The sequence below is a fragment of the Heterodontus francisci genome, chromosome 29, assembly GCF_036365525.1.
Source record: "Heterodontus francisci isolate sHetFra1 chromosome 29, sHetFra1.hap1, whole genome shotgun sequence".
Taxonomy (NCBI): Eukaryota; Metazoa; Chordata; class Chondrichthyes; order Heterodontiformes; family Heterodontidae; genus Heterodontus; species Heterodontus francisci.
In genome coordinates, this window is record NC_090399.1 from 3,982,361 (window position 1) to 4,003,594 (window position 21,234).

Here is a 21,234-nt window from a genome sequence, read left to right on the forward strand (position 1 = left end):
AAAGAAATTAGTATCAATAAGGAGGTAGTACTCAAAACAATTAACTGGATTGAAGGTTGATAAATCCCTAGACCAGATGAGCTACATCCCAGAGTATTGAAGGAGGTGGCTACAGAGATAGTAGATGCATTGGTTGTTATCTTTCAAAATTCTATAGATTCTGGAAGGGTTCCTGCAGACTGGACAGTAGCAAATGTAACCCAACTATTTAAGAAAGAAGGGATAGAGAAAATGGAGAACTATAGACCTGTTAGTTTGATGTCAGTAGTAGGGAAAATGTTTCGAATCTATTATGAAGGATGTGTGAGAAAATACTGGTAAAATTGAGCAGAGTCAACATGGATTTATGAAATAGCTGATGGAGTTTTTTGAGGATGTAAATTATGTTTTGATAAAGGAGAACCGGTGGATATGCTGTACTTGGATTTTCAGAAGGCTTTTGATAAGGTTGCACACAGGAGGTTAGTAAACAAAATTAGCGCACATGGGATTGGGGGTAATATATTGCTGTGGATTGAGAATTCATTAACAGACAGAAAGCAGAGTAGGAATAAATGGGTCATTCTCAGGATGGCAGGCTGTTACTAGTGGGGTACCGCATGGATCAGTGTTGGGCCACAGCTATTTGCAATCTATATAAATGGCTTGTATATGGGGAACAATTGTAATATTTCCAAATTTTCTGATGACACAAAACTAGGTGGGAATGTAAGTTATGAGGAGGATGCAAGAAGGCTTCAAGGGGATTTGGACAGACTAAGTGAATGGGCAAGAATATGGCAGATGGAATATAATGTGAATAAGTGTGAAGTGATCCACTTTGGTAGAAAAAACAGAAAGACGGAGTATTTCTTAAATGGTGAGAGGTTGGGAAGTGTTGATGTCCAAAGGGAGCTGTGTGTGCTTGTTCATGTTGGCCTTCATCACAAGAGGATTTGAGTAAAGATGTCTTGCTACAATTGTAAGGAGCCTTGGTGAGACTGCAGCTGGAGTATTGTGTACAATTTTGTCTCGCTATCTAAGGCAGGACATACTTGCCATTGAGGGAGTTCAATGGAGGTTCACCAGACTAATTCCTGGGATGGCAGGACTGTCCTATGAGGAGAGATTGCAGAAACTGGGCCTGTATTCTCTAGAGTTTCGAAGAATGAGAAGTGATCTCATTGAAACACACAAAATTATTACAGGGCGTGACGGGGTGGATATAGATTGGATGTTTCCTCTGGCTGGTGAGTCTAGAACAAGGGGACACAGTCTCTGAATACAAGAGGTCGTTTAAGACAGAGATGAGGAGGAGTTTATTTACTCAGAGGGTGGTGAATCTGTGGAATTCTCTACCCCAGAGGGCTGTGGAAGCTCAATCATTGAGCATGTTCAAGACAGAAATCGATAGATATCTGGATACTAATAACATCAAGGGATATGGGGATAATGTGGGAAAGTGGCATTGAGGTAGATGATCAGCTGTGATCTAATTGAATTGTGGAGCAGGCTAGACGGGCTGAATGGCCTGCTCATGTTCCTATGATGTGCACAGATGAGCCAGTGCCGCCCAGGAGCTGTTCAACTAGGTGGCGTGTGCAGATTACGGACCGGCTCAGGATGTACCTCCACGGATGCCGCCACATTGTGGGGATGGGAGAGGGAGCTGAGAGTGAGGGGCCGGAGATACTCTGTCCCATCGCTGTGCAGGTGCTGCATCACCTGGTCAGGCTGTGCCCTGGAGGCTCCGAGGCTGCTCACTGAAAGGTTCACTCACTCGAGGATGAGGCTGTGAACCCCACGGCCAACACTCCAGGAAGGCACACCGTCTTGAAAACCCAAGGAAGAGCGACGTCCAGTGTGCTCCCGTGTAAATTCATTCCCATGCAGCTTCATGGAACATGCACAGGGAGTGAAATCGGACAGAGGCTCCTACCGGTATTCAGTTTCATCACATGGCTCTTTCAAAGAGCCAGCACAGGCACGACAGGTTGAATGGTCTCCCTTACACTGAATGTAGAGCTGAATATTGGGCACAAAGGCTATTCTACCTGCTTTCCCTGTCCAGCCTGTGTCCAATACCACCCTCCTCTCTCCCCCAAAGCTTCTCCATCTCCAGCTGATAGCTGGGTCAGTTTACATGGTGACCAGCTGATTTACTGAAGCAGACCATGCCCACATACAATATCCAGGCTTGGGCTGATAAGTGGCAAGTAACATTCGCGCCACACAAATGCCAGACAATGACCATCTCAAACAAGAGAGAATCTAACCATCTCCCCTTGACATTCAATGGCATTACCAACGATGAATCCCCCACTATCAGCATCCCAGGGGCTACCATTGATCAGAAACTGAACTGGAGTAGCCATATAAATACTGTGGCTACAAGAGCAGGTCAGAGGCTGGGAATCCTGCAGCGAGTAATTCACCTCTTGACTCCCCAAAGCCTATCCACCATCTACAAGGCACAAGTCAGGAGTGTGATGGAATACTCTCCACTTGCCTGGATGGGTGCAGCCCCAGAACACTCAAGAAGCTCAACACCATCCAGGACAAAGCAGCCTGCTTGACTGGCACCCCATCTACAAACATTCACTCCCTCCATCACTGACGCACAGTGGCAGCAGTGTGTACCATCTACAAGATGCACTGCAGCAATGCACCAAGGCTCCTTCAACAACACCTTCCAGACTGCCGACCTCTACCACCTAGAAGGACAAGGGCAGCAAATGCATTGGAACACCACCACCTGCAAGTTCCCCTCCAAGTCACACACCATCCCGACTTGGAACTATATCGCCGTTCCTTCACTGTCGCTGGGTCAAAATCCTGGAACTCCCTTTCTAACAGCACTGTGGGTGTACCTATCCCACATGGACTGCAGCGGTTCAAGAAGGCAGCTCACCACCACCTTCTCAAGGGCAATTAGTGATGGCCTGGCCAGCAACGCCCACATCCAAAGAACAAACCAAAAAAAAACACTGACTGTGCAGACTTCCACCCTCCAATCAGGCTGGATTTGGTTGATCTTAGACAGGCCATTCAAGAATTACAGTGAGTTCTATTCCCGCTGGTCAAGAAGACGGGATTGAGATGTGTTTTTGCAATTCCTGCTGGAAGGGTATGGGTATCAGTCTGGTTTATGTGATAATCAAATCCCGAGAGGAAATTCCCCTTCTCCCCTCCCCCCCCCAGAGGGCAGCTGACAAACATTAACCTAGACCCCATCCCCAGCAAGAAGTCAATGGCAAGGAAGAAATGATTGAGCAATGGGTGGTGGGGGAGGGGGAGGGGGCAGCTCAGTAAATAAGCACCTTCCAGGGTTTATTGCATGTCTAACAAGAAAAGATTGTACATTTCTGTAGCGTCTTTCACAACCTCAGGACGTCCCAAAGTGCCTCACAGCCAATGAAGTACTTGCGAAGTGTAGTCACTGTTGTAATATGGGAAGTGCAGCAGCCAATCTATGCACAGCAAGATCCCACAAGCAGCAATGTGAGAATGACCAGGTCTTTGCGATGTTGATCGGGGGATAAATATTGGCCCAGGACACCAGGGAGAACTCCCCTGCTCTTCTTCAAACCGTGCCATGTGATCTTATACATCCACCTGAGAGGGCAGATGGGGCCTCAGTTTAATGTCTTATCCTAAAGACAGCACCTCCAACACTGCAGCATTCTCTCAGTACTGCACTGGAGTGTCAGCCCAGATTGTTGTGCTCAAGACACTGCTGTAGGTCTTGAATACTGAACCTTCTGACTGAACGATGGCTGATACAAGCGGTTATAAGAATGAAATACTTAAAGGAACAAACCCTCACAAAAATGGAGCTTGTCTGAAACCAGCGGACAGAGTAGATTCACCAGAGCAGTGGTACGGATTGGAAAAGCAGGGTCATATAGAGAAACTTTTAATACAGGAACCTTTTCCAGTGGAGTAGAGAGGGCACAGAGGAGATATAACTTAAATTATGAAGACTTTTGATGGGGTGGAAAGGGAAAAAGTATTTCTTCCGGTTGTGGAAGTCAGTGACAGGGAGTGAAGGTCATCATCGGGTTAAAATGGTCACTGAGGATGAGACTGGGGAATTAATAATGGGAAACGAGGAAACCGGAGAGACTTTGAACAAGTATTTTGTATCTGTCTTCACAGCAGAAGATACAAAAAGCACCCCAAGAATGGTAGAAAATCAGGAGGCACAAGGGAAGGAGGAACTTAAAACAATTACTATCATTGGAGAAAAAGTACTCGGAAAACTAATGGGACTAAAGGCTGACAAGTCTCCTAGACCTGATGGGCTGCATCTAAGGGTCTTAAAAGGAGTGGCTGCAGAGATAGTGGATGCAATAGTTATAATCTTCCAAAATTCCCCAGATTCTGGAAAGGTCCTAGCGGATTGGAAAACCACAAATGTAACACCTATTAAAGAAAGGAGGGAGGCAGAACTCATTTAACTATAGGCCAGTTAGCCTACCAGCTGTCTTTGGGAAAACGATGGAATCCGTTATTAAAGAGGTAGTAACAGGACATTCAGAAAATCACAATACAATCAGGCAGAGTCAACATGGTTTTATGAAAGGGAAATCGTGTTTGACAAATTTATTAGAGTTCTTTGAGGATGTAACGAACAGGGTGGATAAAGGGGAACCAGTAGATGTAGTATATTTGGATTTCCAAAAGGCAGTTGATAAGGTGCCGCATAAAAGGTTACTACACAAGATAAATGCTCATGGTGTTGGGGGTGATATATTAGCATGGACAGAGGATTGGCTAACTAACAGGAAACAGAGAGTCGGGATAAATCGGTCATTTTCAGGATGGCAAACTGTAACTAGTGGAGTGCCACAGGGATCAGTGCAGGGGCCCCAACTATTTACAATCTCTATCAATGACTTGGATGGAGGGACTGAGTGTATTGTAGCCAGATTTGCAGATGATACAAAGATATGTAGGAAAGCAAATTGTGAGGAGAATACAACGTGTCTGTAAAGAGATACAGATAGGTTAAATGAGGGGCAAAAATTTTGCAGATGGAGTATAATGTGGGAAAATGTGAGGTTGTCCACTTTGGCAGGAAGAATAGAAGAGCAAAATAATATTTAAATGGAGGGAGACTGCAGAGTGCTGTGATACAGAGGGATCTGGGTGTCCTTGTACAAGCAGCACAAAAAGTCAGTGTGCAGGTACAGTAAGTAATTAGGAAGGCAAATGGAATATTGGCCTTTTTTGCAAGGGGGATGGAGTATAAAAGTAGGGAAGTCTTGGTACAACTGTACAGGGCATTGGTGAGACAGTATCTAGAGCACTGCATACTGTTTTGGTCTTATTTAAGGAGGGATATACTTACATTGGAGGCAGTTCAGAGAAGGTTCAGTAGACTGATTCCTGGGATGAAGGGATTGTCTTATGAGGAAAGGTTGAGCAGGTTGGACCGATACTCATTGGAGTTTAGGAGAATGAGAGGTGACCTTATTGAAATATATAAGATTCTGAGGGGGTTTGACAGGGGAGATGCTGAGAGGATGTATCCTCCGGTGGGGGAATCTAGAATTAAGAGGCACAGTTTCAAAGTAATTGATGACAGAAATGAGGAGGGATTTCCTCCCTCAGAGGGTTGCTAATGTTTGGAATTCTCTTCCTCAGACAGCAGTGGAGGCTGGGTCATTGAATATATTCAAGGCTGATTTAGACAGATTTTAGACTGACAGAAAAGTCCAGGGTTATGGGCAGCAGGCAGGAAAATAGAGTTAAGGCCACAAACAGATCAGCCATGATCTTATAGAATGCTGGAGCAGGCTCAAGGGGCCGAATGGCGTAATCCTGTTCCGATTATGTTCTTATTAGTTTGGGATTGTTACAGTGCTATGGGGAGAGAGTGGGGCAGAGGGATTAGTTTGGGATTGATACAGTGCTATGGGGAGAGAGTGGGGCAGTGGGATTAGTTTGGGATTGATACAGTGCTATGGGGAGAGAGTGGGGCAGTGGGATTAGTTTGGGGATTGATACAGTGTAATGGGGAGAGAGTGGGGCAGTGGCATTAGTTTGGGATTGATAAAGTGTAATGGGGAGAGAGTGGGGCAGTGGCATTAGTTTGGGATTGATACAGTGCTATGGGGAGAGAGTGGGCAGTGGGATTAGTTTGGGATTGATACAGGGCTATGGGGAGAGAGTGGGCAGTGGGATTAGTTTGGGATTGATACAGGGCTATGAGGAGAGAGTGGGCAGTGGGATTAGTTGGGGATTGATACAGGGCTATGAGGGGAGAGTGGGGCAGTGGGATTAGTTTGGGATTGATACAGGGCTATGAGGAGAGAGTGGGCAGTGGGATTAGTTTGGGATTGATACAGGGCTATGAGGGGAGAGTGGGGCAGTGGGATTAGTTTGGGATTGATACAGGGCTATGAGGGGAGAGTGGGGCAGTGGGATTAGTTTGGGATTGATACAGGGCTATGAGGAGAGAGTGGGCAGTGGGATTAGTTTGGGATTGATACAGGGCTATGGGGAGAGATTGGGGCAGTGGGATTAGTGTGAGATTGATACAGGGCTATGGGGAGAGAGCGGGGCAGTGGGATTAGTTTGGGGATTGATACAGGGCTATGGGGAAAGAGTGGTGAAGTGGGATTAGTTTGGGATTGTTACAGTGCTATGGGGAGAGAGTGGGGCAGTGGGATTTGTTTGGGGATTGATCCAGTGCTATGGGGAGAGAGTGGGGCAGTGGGATTTGTTTGGGGATTGATCCAGTGCTATGGGGAGAGAGTGGGGCAGTGGGATTAGTTTGGGGATTGCTACAGTGTAATGGGGAGAGAGTGGGGCAGTGGGATTAGTTTGGGGATTGATACAGTGCTATGGGGAGAGAGTGGGGCAGTGGGATTTGTTTGGGGATTGATCCAGTGCTATGGGGAGAGAGTGGGGCAGTGGGATTAGTTTGGGGATTGATACAGTGTAATGGGGAGAGAGTGACGCAGTGGGATTAGTTTGGGATTGATACAGGGCTATGGGGAGAGAGTGGGGCAGTGGGATTAGTTTGGGATTGATTCAGTGTAATGGGGAGAGAGTCAGGCAGTGGGATTAGTTTGGGATTGATACAGGGCTATGGGGAGAGAGTGGGGCAGTGGAATTAGTTTGGGATTGATACAGGGCTATGGGGAGAGAGTGGGGCAGTGGGATTAGTTTGGGGATTGATACAAGGCTATGGGGAGAGAGTGGGGCAGTGGAATTAGTTTGGGATTGATTCAGGGCAATGGGGAGAGAGTGGGGCAGTGGTATTAGTTTGGGATTGATACAGGGCTATGAGGAGAGAGTGGGGCAGTGGAATTAGTTAGGGATTGATACAGGGCAATGGGGAGAGAGTGGGGCAGTGGTATTAGTTTGGGATTGATACAGGGCTATGGGGAGAGAGTGGGGCAGTGGTATTAGTTTGGGATTGATACAGTGCTATGGGGAGAGAGTGGGGCAGTGGGATTAGTTTGGGATTGATACAGGGCTTTGAGGAGAGAGTGGGGCAATAGGATCAGTTTGGGATTGATACAGGACTATGGGGGAGAGAGTGGGACAGTGGGATTAGTTTGAGATTGATACAGGGCTATGAGGGGAGAGTGGGGCAGTGGGATTAGTTTGAGATTGATACAGGGCTATGAGGGGAGAGTGGGGCAGTGGGATTAGTTTGGGATTGATACAGGGCTATGAGGAGAGAGTGGGGCAGTGGGATTAGTTTGGGATTGATACAGGGCTATGGGGAGAGAGTGGGACAGTGGGATTAGTTTGGGATTGATACAGGGCTATGAGGGGAGAGTGGGGCAGTGGGATTAGTTTGGGATTGATACAGGGCTATGGGGAGAGAGTGGGACAGTGGGATTAGTTTGTGATTGATACAGGGCTTTGAGGAGAGAGTGGGGCAGTGGGATTAGTTTGGGATTGATACAGGGCTATGGGGAGAGAGTGGGACAGTGGGATTAGTTTGGGATTGATACAGGGCTATGAGGGGCGAGTGGGGCAGTGGGATTAGTTTGGGATTGATACAGGGCTATGAGGAGAGAGTGGGGCAGTGGGGATTAGTTTGTCATTGATACAGGGCTTTGAGGAGAGAGTGGGGCAATGAGATTAGTTTGGGATTGATACAGGGCTATGAGGAGAGAGTGGGGCAGTGGGGATTAGTTTGTCATTGATACAGGGCTTTGAGGAGAGAGTGGGGCCATGGGATTAGTTTGGGATTGATACAGGGCTATGAGGGGAGAGTGGGGCAGTGGGATTAGTTTGGGATTGATACAGGGCTTTGAGGAGAGAATGAGGCAGTGGGATTAGTTTGGGATTGATACAGGGCTATGGGGAGAGAGTGGGGCAGTGGGATTAGTTTGGCATTGATACAGGGCAATGGGGAGAGAGTGGGGCAGTGGGATTAGTTTGGGATTGATACAGGGCAATGGGGAGATGGTGGGGCAGTGGTATTAGTTTGGGATTGATACTGGGCAATGGGGAGAGATTGGGGCAGTGGGATTAGTTTGGGATTGATACAGGGCTATGGGGAGAGAGCGGGGCAGTGGGATTAGTTTGGGATTGATACAGGGCTTTGAGGAGAGAGTGGGGCAATGGGATTAGTTTGGGATTGATACAGGGCTTTGAGGAGAGAGTGGGGCAGTGGGATTAGTTTGGGATTGATACAGGGCTATGGGGAGAGAGTGGGGCAGTGGGATTAGTTTGGGATTGATACAGGGCTATGGGGAGAGAGTGGGGCAGTGGGATTAGTTTGGGATTGATACAGGCTATGGGGAGAGAGTGGGGCAGTGGGATTTGTTTGGGATTGATACAGGGCAATGGGGAGAGAGTGGGGCAGTGGGATTAGTTTGGGATTGATTCAGGGCTATGGGGAGAGAGGGGGCAGTGGAATTAGTTTGGGATTGATACAGGGCTATGGGGAGAGAGTGGGGCAGTGGGATTAGTTTGGGATTGATACGGCTATGGGGAGAGAGTGGGGCAGTGGGATTAGTTTGGGATTGATACAGGCTATGGGGAGAGAGTGGGGCAGTGGGATTTGTTTGGGATTGATACAGGGCAATGGGGAGAGAGTGGGGCAGTGGGATTAGTTTGGGATTGATTCAGGGCTATGGGGAGAGAGGGGGCAGTGGAATTAGTTTGGGATTGATACAGGGCTATGGGGAGAGAGTGGGGCAGTGGGATTAGTTTGGGATTGCTACAGGGCTATGGGGAGAGAGTGGGGCAGTGGGATTAGTTTGGGATTGATACAGGGCTATGGGGAGAGAGTGGGGCAGTGGGATTAGTTTGGGATTGATACAGGGCTATGGGGAGAGAGTGGGGCAGTGGGATTAGTTTGGGATTGATACAGTGCTATGGGGAGAGAGTGGGGCAGTGGGATTAGTTTGGGATTGATACAGTGCTATGGGGAGTGAGAGGGGCAGTGGGATTAGTTTGGGGATTGATACAGTGTAATGGGGAGAGAGTGGGGCAGTGGCAATAGTTTGGGATTGATACAGTGCATTGGGGAGAGAGTGGGCAGTGGGATTAGTTTGGGATTGATACAGGGCTGTGGGGAGAGAGTGGGCAGTGGGATTAGTTTGGGATTGATACAGGGCTATGAGGGGAGAGTGGGGCAGTGGGATTAGTTTGGGATTGATACAGGGCTATGAGGAGAGAGTGGGGCAGTGGGATTAGTTTGGGATTGATACAGGGCTATGGGGAGAGAGTGGGGCAGTGGGATTAGTTTGGGGATTGATACAGGGCTTTGAGGAGAGAGTGGGGCAGTGGGATTAGTTTGGGATTGATACAGGGCTTTGAGGAGAGTGGGGCAGTGGAATAAGTTTGGGATTGATACAGGGCTATGGGGAGAGATTGGGGCAGTGGGATTAGTGTGAGACTGATACAGGCCTATGGGGAGAGAGCGGGGCAGTGGGATTTGTTTGGGGATTGATACAGGGCGATGGGGAAAGAGTGGTGAAGTGGGATTAGTTTGGGATTGTTACAGTGCTATGGGGAGAGAGTGGGGCAGTGGGATTTGTTTGGGGATTGATCCAGTGCTATGGGGAGAGAGAGGGGCAGTGGGATTTGTTTGGGGATTGATCCAGTGCGATGGGGAGAGAGTGGGGCAGTGGGATTAGGTTGGGGATTGCTACAGTGTAATGGGGAGAGAGTGGGGCAGTGGGATTAGGTTGGGGATTGCTACAGTGTAATGGGGAGAGAGTGGGGCAGTGGGATTAGTTTGGGGATTGATACAGTGTAATGGGGAGAGAGTGAGGCAGTGGGATTAGTTTGGGATTGATACAGGGCTTTGAGGAGAGAGTGGGGCAATGGGATCAGTTTGGGATTGATACAGGGCTATGGGGAGAGAGTGGGGCAGTGGGATTAGTTTGGGATTGATACAGGGTAATGGGGAGAGTGGGGCAGTGGGATTAGTTTGGGATTGATACAGGGTAATGGGGAGAGTGGGGCAGTGGGATTAGTTTGGGATTGATACAGGGCTATGGGGAGAGAGTGGGGCAGTGGGATTAGTTTGGGATTGATACAGGGCTATGGGGAGAGAGTGGGGCAGTGGGATTAGTTTGGGATTGATACAGGGTAATGGGGAGAGTGGGGCAGTGGGATTAGTTTGGGATTGATACAGGGTAATGGGGAGAGAGTGGGGCAGTGGAATAAGTTTGGGATTGATACAGGGCAATGGGGAGAGAGTGGGGCAGTGGGATTAGTTTGGGATTGATACAGGGTAATGGGGAGAGTGGGGCAGTGGAATAAGTTTGGGATTGATACAGGGTATTGGGGAGATGGTGGGGCAGTGGGATTAGTTTGGGATTGATTCAGGACTATGGGGAGAGAGTGGGGCAGTGGGATTAGTTTGGGATTGATACAGGGTATTGGGGAGAGAGTGGGGCAGTGGAATAAGTTTGGGATTGATACAGGGCTATGGGGAGAGAGTGGGGCAGTGGGATTAGTTTGGGATTGATCTAGGGCTATGGGGAGAGAGTGGGGCAGTGGGATTAGTTTGGGAATTGATACAGGGCTATGGGGAGAGAGTGGGGCAGTGGGATTAGTTTGGGATTGATACAGGGCTATGGGAGAGAGTGGGGCACTGGGATTAGTTTGGGATTGATCCAGGGCTATGGGGAGAGAGTGGGGCAGTGGGATTAGTTTGGGATTGATACAGGGCTATGGGGAGAGAGTGGGGCAGTGGGATTAGTTTGGGGATTGATACAGGGCTATGGGGAGAGCCTGGGGCAGTGGGATTTGTTTGGGATTGATACAGGGCTATGGGGAGAGAGTGGGGCAGTGGGATTAGTTTGGGATTGATACAGGGCTATGGGGAGAGAGTGGAGCAGTGGGATTAGTTTGGGATTGATACAGGGCTATGGGGAGAGAGTGGGGCAGTGGGATTAGTTTGGGGATTGATACAGGGCTTTGAGGAGAGAGTGGGGCAGTGGGATTAGTTTGGGATTGATACAGGGCTATGGGGAGAGTGGGGCAGTGGGATTAGTTTGGGATTGATACAGGGCTGTGAGGGGAGATTGGGGCAGTGGGATTAGTTTGGGATTGATCTGGAAAAGAGCCAGCCTGTGCAACAAGGGCTGAATGGCCTGCTCCTGTTGTAAACCTCTATGGTTCCCATGTGCCTTCTACTTTTTCTGGACAATGGCAGCACTTCCACCTTTCCCTGTGTCCCGAAGTGCCGATATGGTTTAGGAGTTTGGATTTGTAGGAATGGGGGCCTTGAACCCCTGACCTTCTGACTTTGGCCTGAGAACTGCAAAATGACCTGAGCCAAGTCGGCAGCACCTCCGAAGAGTTATCCCAATGGAATGGGGACATTGTGGGTCAGAATTGGAAGCATGCAGCCCTACAGAAAGTGTTGGTGTGAAGATGGGTGAACAGGCGAATCAAATCATCGTGGGACCTGCGAGGCTCCTCGAACCTCCTGGAGGACGTGACACTGTCCTTGACTCCTTAGTCCACTCTCTGTGCCTCCTCACCTTGCCCAAGCCTGGTTCTGCTCTATTCTGAACCAGCACAGCTAGCAGTGCCTTCTCGTCCTGCAACTTGATAGTTCCCCAAGTGTTCGGCCTACTCCCACTCATCCACACATCAGCCGTGGTGAAGGGACAACAGTCTCAACCCTCAGTAACCGAGCCCTGAGTTCAATTCCAACTCTAAAGGCTTAAGCATGTAATCTCGTCTGATACCTACAGTACTGAGGGAGTGCCGCACTGTCGGAGGGTCAGTACTGAGGGAGTGCCGCACTGTCGGAGGGTCAGTACTGAGGGAGTGCTGCACTGTCGGAGGGTCAGTACTGAGGGAGTGCTGCACTGTCGGAGGGTCAGTACTGAGGGAGTGCTGCACTGTCGGAGGGTCAGTACTGAGGGAGTGCTGCACTGTCGGAGGGTCAGTACTGAGGGAGTGCTGCACTGTCGGTGGGTCAGTACTGAGGGAGTGCTGCACTGTCGGAGGGTCAGTACTGAGGGAGTGCTGCACTGTTGGAGGGTCAGTGGGAGCGCCGCACTGTCGGCGGGTGAGTACTGAGAGAGCGCCGCATTGTCGGATGGTCAGCACTGAGGGAGTGCTGCATTGTCGGATGGTCAGTACTGAGGGAGTGCTGCACTGTCGGAGGGTCAGTACTGAGGGAGCGCCGCACTGTCGGAGGGTCAGTACTGAGGGAGTGCCGCACTGTCGGAGGGCCAGTACTGAGGGAGTGCCGCACTGTCGGAGGGCCAGTACTGAGGGAGTGCCGCACTGTCGGAGGGCCAGTACTGAGGGAGTGCTGCACTGTCGGAGGGCCAGTACTGAGGGAGTGCTGCACTGTCGGAGGGTCAGTACTGAGGGAGTGCTGCACTGTCGGAGGGTCAGTACTGAGGGAGTGCTGCACTGTCGGAGGGTCAGTACTGAGGGAGTGCTGCACTGTCAGAGGGTCAGTACTAAGGGAGCGCCGCATTGTCGGATGGTCAGCACTGAGGGAGTGCTGCATTGTCGGAGGGTCAGTACTGATGGAGTGCTGCACTGTCGGAGGGTCAGTACTGAGGGAGCGCCGCACTATAGGAGGGTCAGTACTGAGGGAGTGCCGCACTGTCGGAGGGTCAGTACTGAGGGAGTGCCGCACTGTCGGAGGGTCAGTACTGAGGGAGTGCCGCACTGTCGGAGGGTCAGTACTGAGGGTGTGCCGCACTGTCGGAGGGTCTTTACTGAGGGAGTGCTGCACTGTCGGAGGGTCAGTACTGAGGGAGTGCTGCACTGTCGGAGGGTCAGTACTGAGGGAGTGCTGCACTGTCGGAGGGTCAGTACTGAGGGAGTGCTGCACTGTCGGAGGGTCAGTACTGAGGGAGTGCTGCACTGCCGGAGGGTCAGTACCGAGGGAGTGCCGCACTGCCGGAGGGCCAGTACTGAGGGAGTGCTGCACTGTCGGAGGGTCAGTACTGAGGGAGCGCCGCACTGCCGGAGGGTCAGTACTGAGGGAGTGCTGCACTGTCGGAGGGTCAGTACTGAGGGAGTGCTGCACTGTCGGAGGGTCAGTACTGAGGGAGTGCCGCACTGTTGGAGGGCCAGTACTGAGGGTGTGCCGCACTGTCGGAGGGTCTTTACTGAGGGAGTGCTGCACTGTCGGAGGGTCAGTACTGAGGGAGTGCTGCACTGCCAGAGGGTCAGTTCCGAGGGAGTGCTGCACTGTCGGAGGAGCCTTTGTTCCAATGAGATGTTAATGCTCCCGGTATCTTGCTGTGTGATGTCAGTGAGCAACCCGAAGCCTGGGTCAGAGCTCACCACCTGGGAGTGCAGGTGGGCATGGACCGCGGTGCTTCGGGGGAACGTCGAAAAGGGTAACGTCATGAACCAAAATGACGGTTTAGGGATGGGAGAGGGTGTTTGCGGGATCTGGCGGTGGGTGAAGGATTTGGGAATGTGTTTGTTGGTGTGGGGGGGGGGCGGGGGTTAACTTCTCCACTTTTCCTTGGACTGGGCGCTCGGTGCGCCCACTTGTCCAATTTGGCGGCAGGGGAGGTGGATGGAAACTTCGGGGCTGCGGCTGGTCGGCCCGCCTGACGCCGGGAGCTGCGGGGCGGCGCGGGGGGGTTTCGGTCGGCCATCCGCCGCCGTCTGCGACAGCCTGAGCCGCCGTCACGGTGAGAATCCGCGGACCGAGTGGCCTCGGGGGCCGGCCTTACCTCCCCGACTGCCCATCCGCGACCCCCCCGGGTGTCCCGGGACACCCGTCACCCGCCCCGAGCCTCCGGCAGCAGAGTTCACCGTCTATCCCTTTAATCTGCTCCCTCTTAAAGGGGCAGCGCTCCCTCCATTGCTGAGAGGGATGGGGGAGGAGCGTCGGCTGCTGGCCCCTTTAAATGTTGGCAGTTTATTGGCTGCAGGTGGAGAGGGATGAGAAAGAGTTGGGTGCTGGTCCATTTAAATGTTGACAGCTTAAAGGGGTATCTTATTGGTTGCTCAAGGAGGGGTATTGGGGGACACAGTCGGGTGCTGGACTCTTTAAAGCATTTTAAAGGGGCAGTGCTTCCTTGCTCCGCAGGCTGTCGTTTGGGTGTCGAAAAAGTGGGAGAGAATCAGAGGCTGGTACCTTTAATTAAAGGGGCAGTGCCCTCTGTACTCTGCAGGCAGCCTATTAGGAGGAGGGGTGGGGGGGTGGGGGTCAAGTTAATCCGGAAAAGATTTGGCTAGTTTGCTCCCCGTTTCCCTCTGACTTTTTTGTTTAATTGTCTTATGTGGATTGCCTGGTGGGAATTTGGGTCAAAAGAAAAAGTGGATTCGGAGGCTGCTCGACTTGGGGAGGTGGCACTGATCAAACCATGTTGAGTGGTGTTTCGGCAGCGCTTCATCTGCCAGTTTCACCTCCCCACCCCTCCCCACAACAACTGACATTGTTTTTTTTATTTTCCTTTACTCTGTGCTGGAGAGTTAAGTGTGAGCTCAGCCAAGTCCTTGTCTCTCCTCTCGGGAGGATGTAAATGATCCCATGACCTCTGATAAAAGAAGAGTAGGGGAGTTGGCCGATGAAAAAAAATCAGATGATTTGGTCACTATCTCATTTGCTGTTTGTGGGATCTTAGTTTTAGAGATACAGCACTGAAACAGGCCCTTAGGCCCACCGAGTCTGTGCCAACCATTAACCACCCATTTTTATACTAATCCTACACTAATTCCATATTCCTACCACATCCCCACCTGTCTCTGTATTTCCCTACCACCTACCTATACTAGGGGCAATTTATAATGGCCAATTTACCTATCAACCTGCAAGTCTTTGGCATGTGGGAGGAAACCGGAGCACCTGGAGGAAACCCACGCAGACACAGGGAGAACTTGCAAACTCCACACAGGCAGTACCCGGAATTGAACCCGGGTCGCTGGAGCTGTGAGGCTGCGGTGCTAACCACTGCGCCACTGTGCCGCCCCAATGAATGCTATGCATTCATTGGCTGCCGTCTTGCCTGCATTACAACAGTCACTACACTTCAGTACGTCCGTGCTTTCACACCACTCAGATTAAATCTTTACCAGGCAGGTACAGCACGGGGTTAGATACAGAGTAAAGCTCCCTCGACACTGTCCCCATCAAATACTCCCAGGACAGGTACAGCACGAGGTTAGATACGGAGTAAAGTTCCCTCTACACTGTCCCCATCAAACGCTCCCAGGACAGGTACAGCACGGGGTTAGATACAGAGTAAAGCTCCCTCTACACTGTCCACTATCAAAGAAAAAAAAAACGGGGATTAGATACAGAGTAAAGCTCCCTCTACACTGTCCCCATCAAACACTCCCAGGACAGGTACAGCACGGGGTTAGATACAGAGTAAAGCTCCCTCTACACTGTCCACTATCAAAGAAAAAAAAAACGGGGGTTAGATACAGAGTAAATAAAAAAAAAGAAAAAAAAACGGAGTTAGATACAGAGTAAATCTCCCTCTTCACTGTCCCCATCAAACACTCCCAGGACAGGTACAGCACGAGGTTAGATACAGAGTAAAGTTCCCTCTACACTGTCCCCATCAAACACTCCCAGGACAGGTACAGCACGAGGTTAGATACAGAGTAAAGTTCCCTCTACACTCTCCCCATCAAACACTCCCAGGACAGGTACAGCACGGGGTTAGATACAGAATAAAGCTCCCTCTACACTGTCCACTATCAAAGAAAAAAAAAACGGGGGTTAGATACAGAGTAAATAAAAAAACGGGGATTAGATACAGAGTAAAACTCCCTCTACACTGTCCCCATCAAACACTCCCAGGACAGGTACAGCACGGGGTTAGATACAGAGTAAAGCTCTCTCTACACTGTCCCCATCAAACACTCCCAGGACAGGTACAGCAGGTTAGATACAGAGTAAAGCTCCCTCTACACTGTCCACTATCAAAGAAAAAATAAACGGGGGTTAGATACAGAGTAAAGCTCCCTCTGCACTGTCCCCATCAAACACTCCCAGGACAGGTACAGCACGGGGTTAGATACAGAGTAAAGCTCCCTCTACACTGTCCACTATCAAAGAAAAAAAAAACGGGGGTTAGATACAGAGTAAAGCTCCCTCTGCACTGTCCCCATCAAACACTCCCAGGACAGGTACAGTACGGGGTTAGATACAGAGTAAAGCTCCCTCTACTCTGTCCCCATCAAACACTCCCAGGACAGGTACAGCACGGGGTTAGATACAGAGTAAAGCTCCCTCTGCACTGTCCCCATCAAACACTCCCAGGACAGGTACAGCACGGGGTTAGATACAGAGTAAAGCTCTCTCTACACTGTCCCCATCAAACACTCCCAGGACAGGTACAGCAGGTTAGATACAGAGTAAAGCTCCCTCTACACTGTCCCCATCAAACACTCCCAGGACAGGTACAGCAGGTTAGATACAGAGTAAAGTTCCCTCTGCACTGTCCCCATCAAACACTCTCAGGACAGGTACAGCAGGTTAGATACAGAGTAAAGTTCCCTCTGCACTGTCCCCATCAAACACTCCCAGGACAGGTACAGTACGGGGTTAGATACAGAGTAAAGCTCCCTCTACACTGTCCCCATCAAACACTCCCAGGTCAGGTACAGTACGGGGTTAGATACAGAGTAAAGCTCCCTCTGCACTGTCCCCATCAAACACTCCCAGGACAGGTACAGCACGGGGTTAGATACAGAGTAAAGCTCTCTCTACACTGTCCCCATCAAACACTCCCAGGACAGGTACAGCACGGGGTTAGATACAGAGTAAAGTTCCCTCTACACTGTCCCCATCAAACACTCCCAGGACAGGTACAGCAGGTTAGATACAGAGTAAAGCTCCCTCTACACTGTCCCCATCAAACACTCCCAGGACAGGTACAGCAGGTTAGATACAGAGTAAAGCTCCCTCTACACTGTCCCCATCAAACACTCCCAGGACAGGTACAGCAGGTTAGATACAGAGTAAAGTCTCCCTTTACACTGTCCCAGTATTGTGCAGCTGCTGGTAACTCAGTGCAGGGTATCTTTAAATGCAGCAGGATTTTCACTGTCAGCTCGATCCGCAAGGCCCGATGCTGGTTCAGCAATGATGTGACTTAACACCATCCTAAAGCTATGTTATATTTTCCCCTGTCAGCTGAGTAATCCATGGCAACTGGGAAGCTGCTACGATTTCAGTTCCCTGAGCACGATGGGTTAACGATGAAGAAGATGAACGAGCTGCGGCTGGAGGAATGGTTCTGTGATGTGACTATCCTGGTCGGAGGTCTGCGATTCCCAGGACACCGGGTGGTGCTGGCCGCGTGTTCCCCATTCCTGCGGGACAGATTCCACATGAACCCCTCGCAGGAGGTGCAGGTCTTCCCCATGGCTGGCTCGGAGGTGGTGCTGCAGCTGCTGCTGTCCTGCTACACTGGAACGCTGGAATTCCCTTTCCGGGATATCGTTGACTACCTGACGGCTGCCAGCTGCCTGCAGATGGAGCACGTGGTGGAGAAGTGTCGGCAGTCGCTGTCGCCCTGCGTGGCCTCGCTGATCACGGAGGAGGGGGAGGGCGAGGGGCGCCCGGGCACCCCCCAGATCGCCACCTCCTCCGAGCGGGCGGCGGAGCCCGAGAGCCTGCCTGCCTGGCCAGCAGCTGGTGAGGGCACGGGGTCCGGCGAGGCGGTGAAGCAGGAATCGGAGCCCCCTGGTCTTGGCAGGGTGGGGGAGCAGGAGGGAGTCACTGCCACCGCCGCAGCTGCTCCCTACCTGGACCCGGACTGCCGTATCCACTCCACCGTGGAGGGTGGCAGGAGCAGCGAGGTGGCAAGTACCGCCGGCTTCTCAGACCGCGCCAAGGCAGAAGGGATGGAGGACGAGGGATTCGTGGTGGTGCAGGAGGAGCTCCAGGAGGACGACTACGAGAGCTCGGCCAGCGAGGAGTGCCGCAGCGGCGGGTTCTACGGCAGCCTCTACCGCCCGGGCGAGGAGGCGCCTCCTGCGGCGGGCACCAGGGCGGAGGCGCCCGGCCGCCTGGAGCCCGTGCGCTGTTCTGAGTGCGGGGCCCCCTTCGAGCACCGTGAACATCTGGCTGCCCACATGGTCGTCCACAAGCTCTACATGTGCCTGCTCTGCGGCAAGGTCTTCAAGAAGAACGCGCGGCTCGCCCAGCACATCAACGTCCACACGGGCTTCAAACCTTACTGCTGTGCCATCTGCGGCAAGACCTTCACCCAGAACCGTTCGCTCAAGGACCACATGAATGTGCACAGCGGCGACTCGCCCCACTGCTGCAACTACTGCGACATGCGTTTCACTCACTATAACACGCTACGAGTTCACCTGCGGGATCAGCACGGCAAAACCACTGGCAAGAACTCTACCGAGTGCAAGCTGGCTGAGATTAATGTGGTGGTGCCATAGGGTGAGCCGAGGAGGGGGTGGGGAGCTTGCTGACGTCGGTCCCACATGTGCACTCCTTACCCCCCACATCCCCCCAGTCGCCAGCCATAAACCCCTCTCCACCTCCCCCTCGAACCTCACATCCTCTCCGGCCTACCATCACACAGAGCAGCTTTCCCTCATCGAGCCGACCCAAGGAACACGAAGCTTCAATTGGGATCAAAGGGCACCAGCTGCTCCCGTCTCCTGGATTTGCGGTTGGAATTCGCCTCCCCCCGGGGCTCAGAGGGGGCGGGTCTCCAAACTGTTACAGTCTCCCGTAGCCACTGGGCCTTTGTGACGTGCTCATATATCCCACGCCCCAAGCCCGTGGAATCATATAACATGGAAGGAGACCATTCGGCCCCTTGTACCAGCGCTGGCTCTTTGAAAGAGCTGCCCAATTAATTCTACTCCCCCGCTTTCTCCCCGTCGCCCTGTAAATTTTGCCCCTTCATCTATTTATGAATCTCTCTTTTCTAAGTTAACGTTGAATCTCCTTCCACCGCCCCGTTGTGCATTGCGTTCCAGTTCGCAACAATTCGCTGCCCAACATAATATTTCCTCATGCCACCTCTCATTGTTTTGCCAGTTGGATTAAATTGGTGAGCTCTGGTTTACAGACCCGGCTGTCACTGCTTTCACCTTACTTACTCCAACAAGACATTGATGAGTTTGAACAGCTTCAATCAGTTCTCCTCTTAACTTTCTCTGCTCTAAGGAGAACAATTCCAGCTTCTCCCTCATCCCTGGAACCATTCTGATAAATCTCCCCTGCCTCCTCTCCAAGGCACATACATTCCGTCCGACAGTGCAGTGCCCTGAATTGGACATGATACCCGAGCTGGGGCCTAAGCTGTCTTTATAACACCCTTTCTTGTTTTTGTTCTCGATGTCACTATTTAAAAAGCCCACGATCCCAAAACCCTTCTCACCTTGGGTGGAAATAAACAGTCGCCAATGGAGCTGAGCAGATATAATCGAGAATCAGATATAAGATATAATCTGTTCAGCTGCCTTCCCTGCTGAGAATGAGTTGTACTCACAGAAACACTGCAACTCAATGCACTGCTTTTCTGCTTCAGCTCACAATACCATTTGTTACATTGAAAAGTTTTGAAATATGGAGTTTTTAGGCGGTTTTGTGGATGTTCTTCATTTCGACTCCGAGGATAATTCCAGGCATGTCCTCTGACAGCTTCCCCAATAAAAGCAAAGTTCAGAATCCCTCATTGCCTGTTAAATTTACCATTAATCATGACACAAAGATGGTGGGAACAGGATTGTTACTGATCTCAAACATGGTGGGAACAGGAATATTGCTGATCTCAAACACGGTGGCAACAGGAATGTTACTGATCTCAAACACAGTGGGAACAGGATTGTTACTGCTCTCAAACACGGTGGGAACAGGATTGTTACTGCTCTCAAACACGGTGGGAACAGGATTGTTACTGATCTCAAACACAGTGGGAACAGGATTGTTACTGCTCTCAAACACGGTGGGAACAGGATTGTTACTGATCTCAAACACAGTGGGAACAGGATTGTTACTGCTCTCAAACACGGTGGGAACAGGATTGTTACTGCTCTCAAACACAGTGGGAACAGGATTGTTACTGCTCACAAACACAGTGGGAACAGGATTGTTACTGATCTCAAACACGGTGGGAACAGGATTGTTACTGATCTCAAACACAGTGGGAACAGGATTGTTACTGCTCTCAAACACAGTGGGAACAGGATTGTTACTGATCTCAAACATGGTGGGAACAGGATTGTTACTGATCTCAAACACAGTGGGAACAGGATTGTTACTGCTCTCAAACACGGTGGGAACAGGATTGTTACTGATCTCAAACACAGTGGGAACAGGATTGTTACTGCTCTCAAACACGGTGGGAACAGGATTGTTACTGATCTCAAACATGGTGGGAATAGGATTATTACTGATCTCAAACACGGTGGCAACAGGAATGTTACTGCTCTCAAACACGGTGGGAACAGGATTGTTACTGATCTCAAACACGGTGGGAACAGGATTGTTACTGATCTCAAACACGGTGGGAACAGGAATATTGCTGATCTCAAACACGGTGGGAACAGGATTGTTACTGATCTCAAACACGGTGGGAACAGGAATATTGCTGATCTCAAACACGGTGGCAACAGGATTGTTACTGATCTCAAACACAGTGGGAACAGGATTGTTACTGCTCTCAAACACGGTGGGAACAGGATTGTTACTGATCTCAAACATGGTGGGAATAGGATTATTACTGATCTCAAACACGGAGGGAACAGGATTGTTACTGATCTTAAACATGTTGGGAATAGGATGATTACTGATCTCAAACACAGAGGGAACAGGATTGTTACTGATCTTAAACATGGTGG

The 21,234-nt window shown here is 50.7% G+C and overlaps 1 protein-coding gene across 2 annotated transcripts in view; it reads left to right on the forward strand.

Moving 5' to 3' along the window:
• The window catches only part of LOC137346072 (zinc finger and BTB domain-containing protein 12-like), a 72,099-nt gene extending 52,035 nt beyond the window's left edge, over window positions 1-20,064 (forward strand). Inside the window, exons 1-2 of one of the 2 annotated variants that reach the window (XM_068009360.1) lie at window positions 14,040-14,090; window positions 17,552-20,064. In XM_068009360.1, coding sequence (XP_067865461.1) covers window positions 17,563-18,819 — 1,257 coding nt within the window. In that variant the 5' untranslated portion in view covers window positions 14,040-14,090; window positions 17,552-17,562 and the 3' untranslated portion in view covers window positions 18,820-20,064. Of the gene's footprint in view, window positions 1-14,039; window positions 14,091-17,551 lie in introns of those variants that run through there. The other variant, XM_068009361.1, reaches the window with a different exon arrangement.
• Window positions 20,065-21,234: the final 1,170 nt, after the last annotated feature.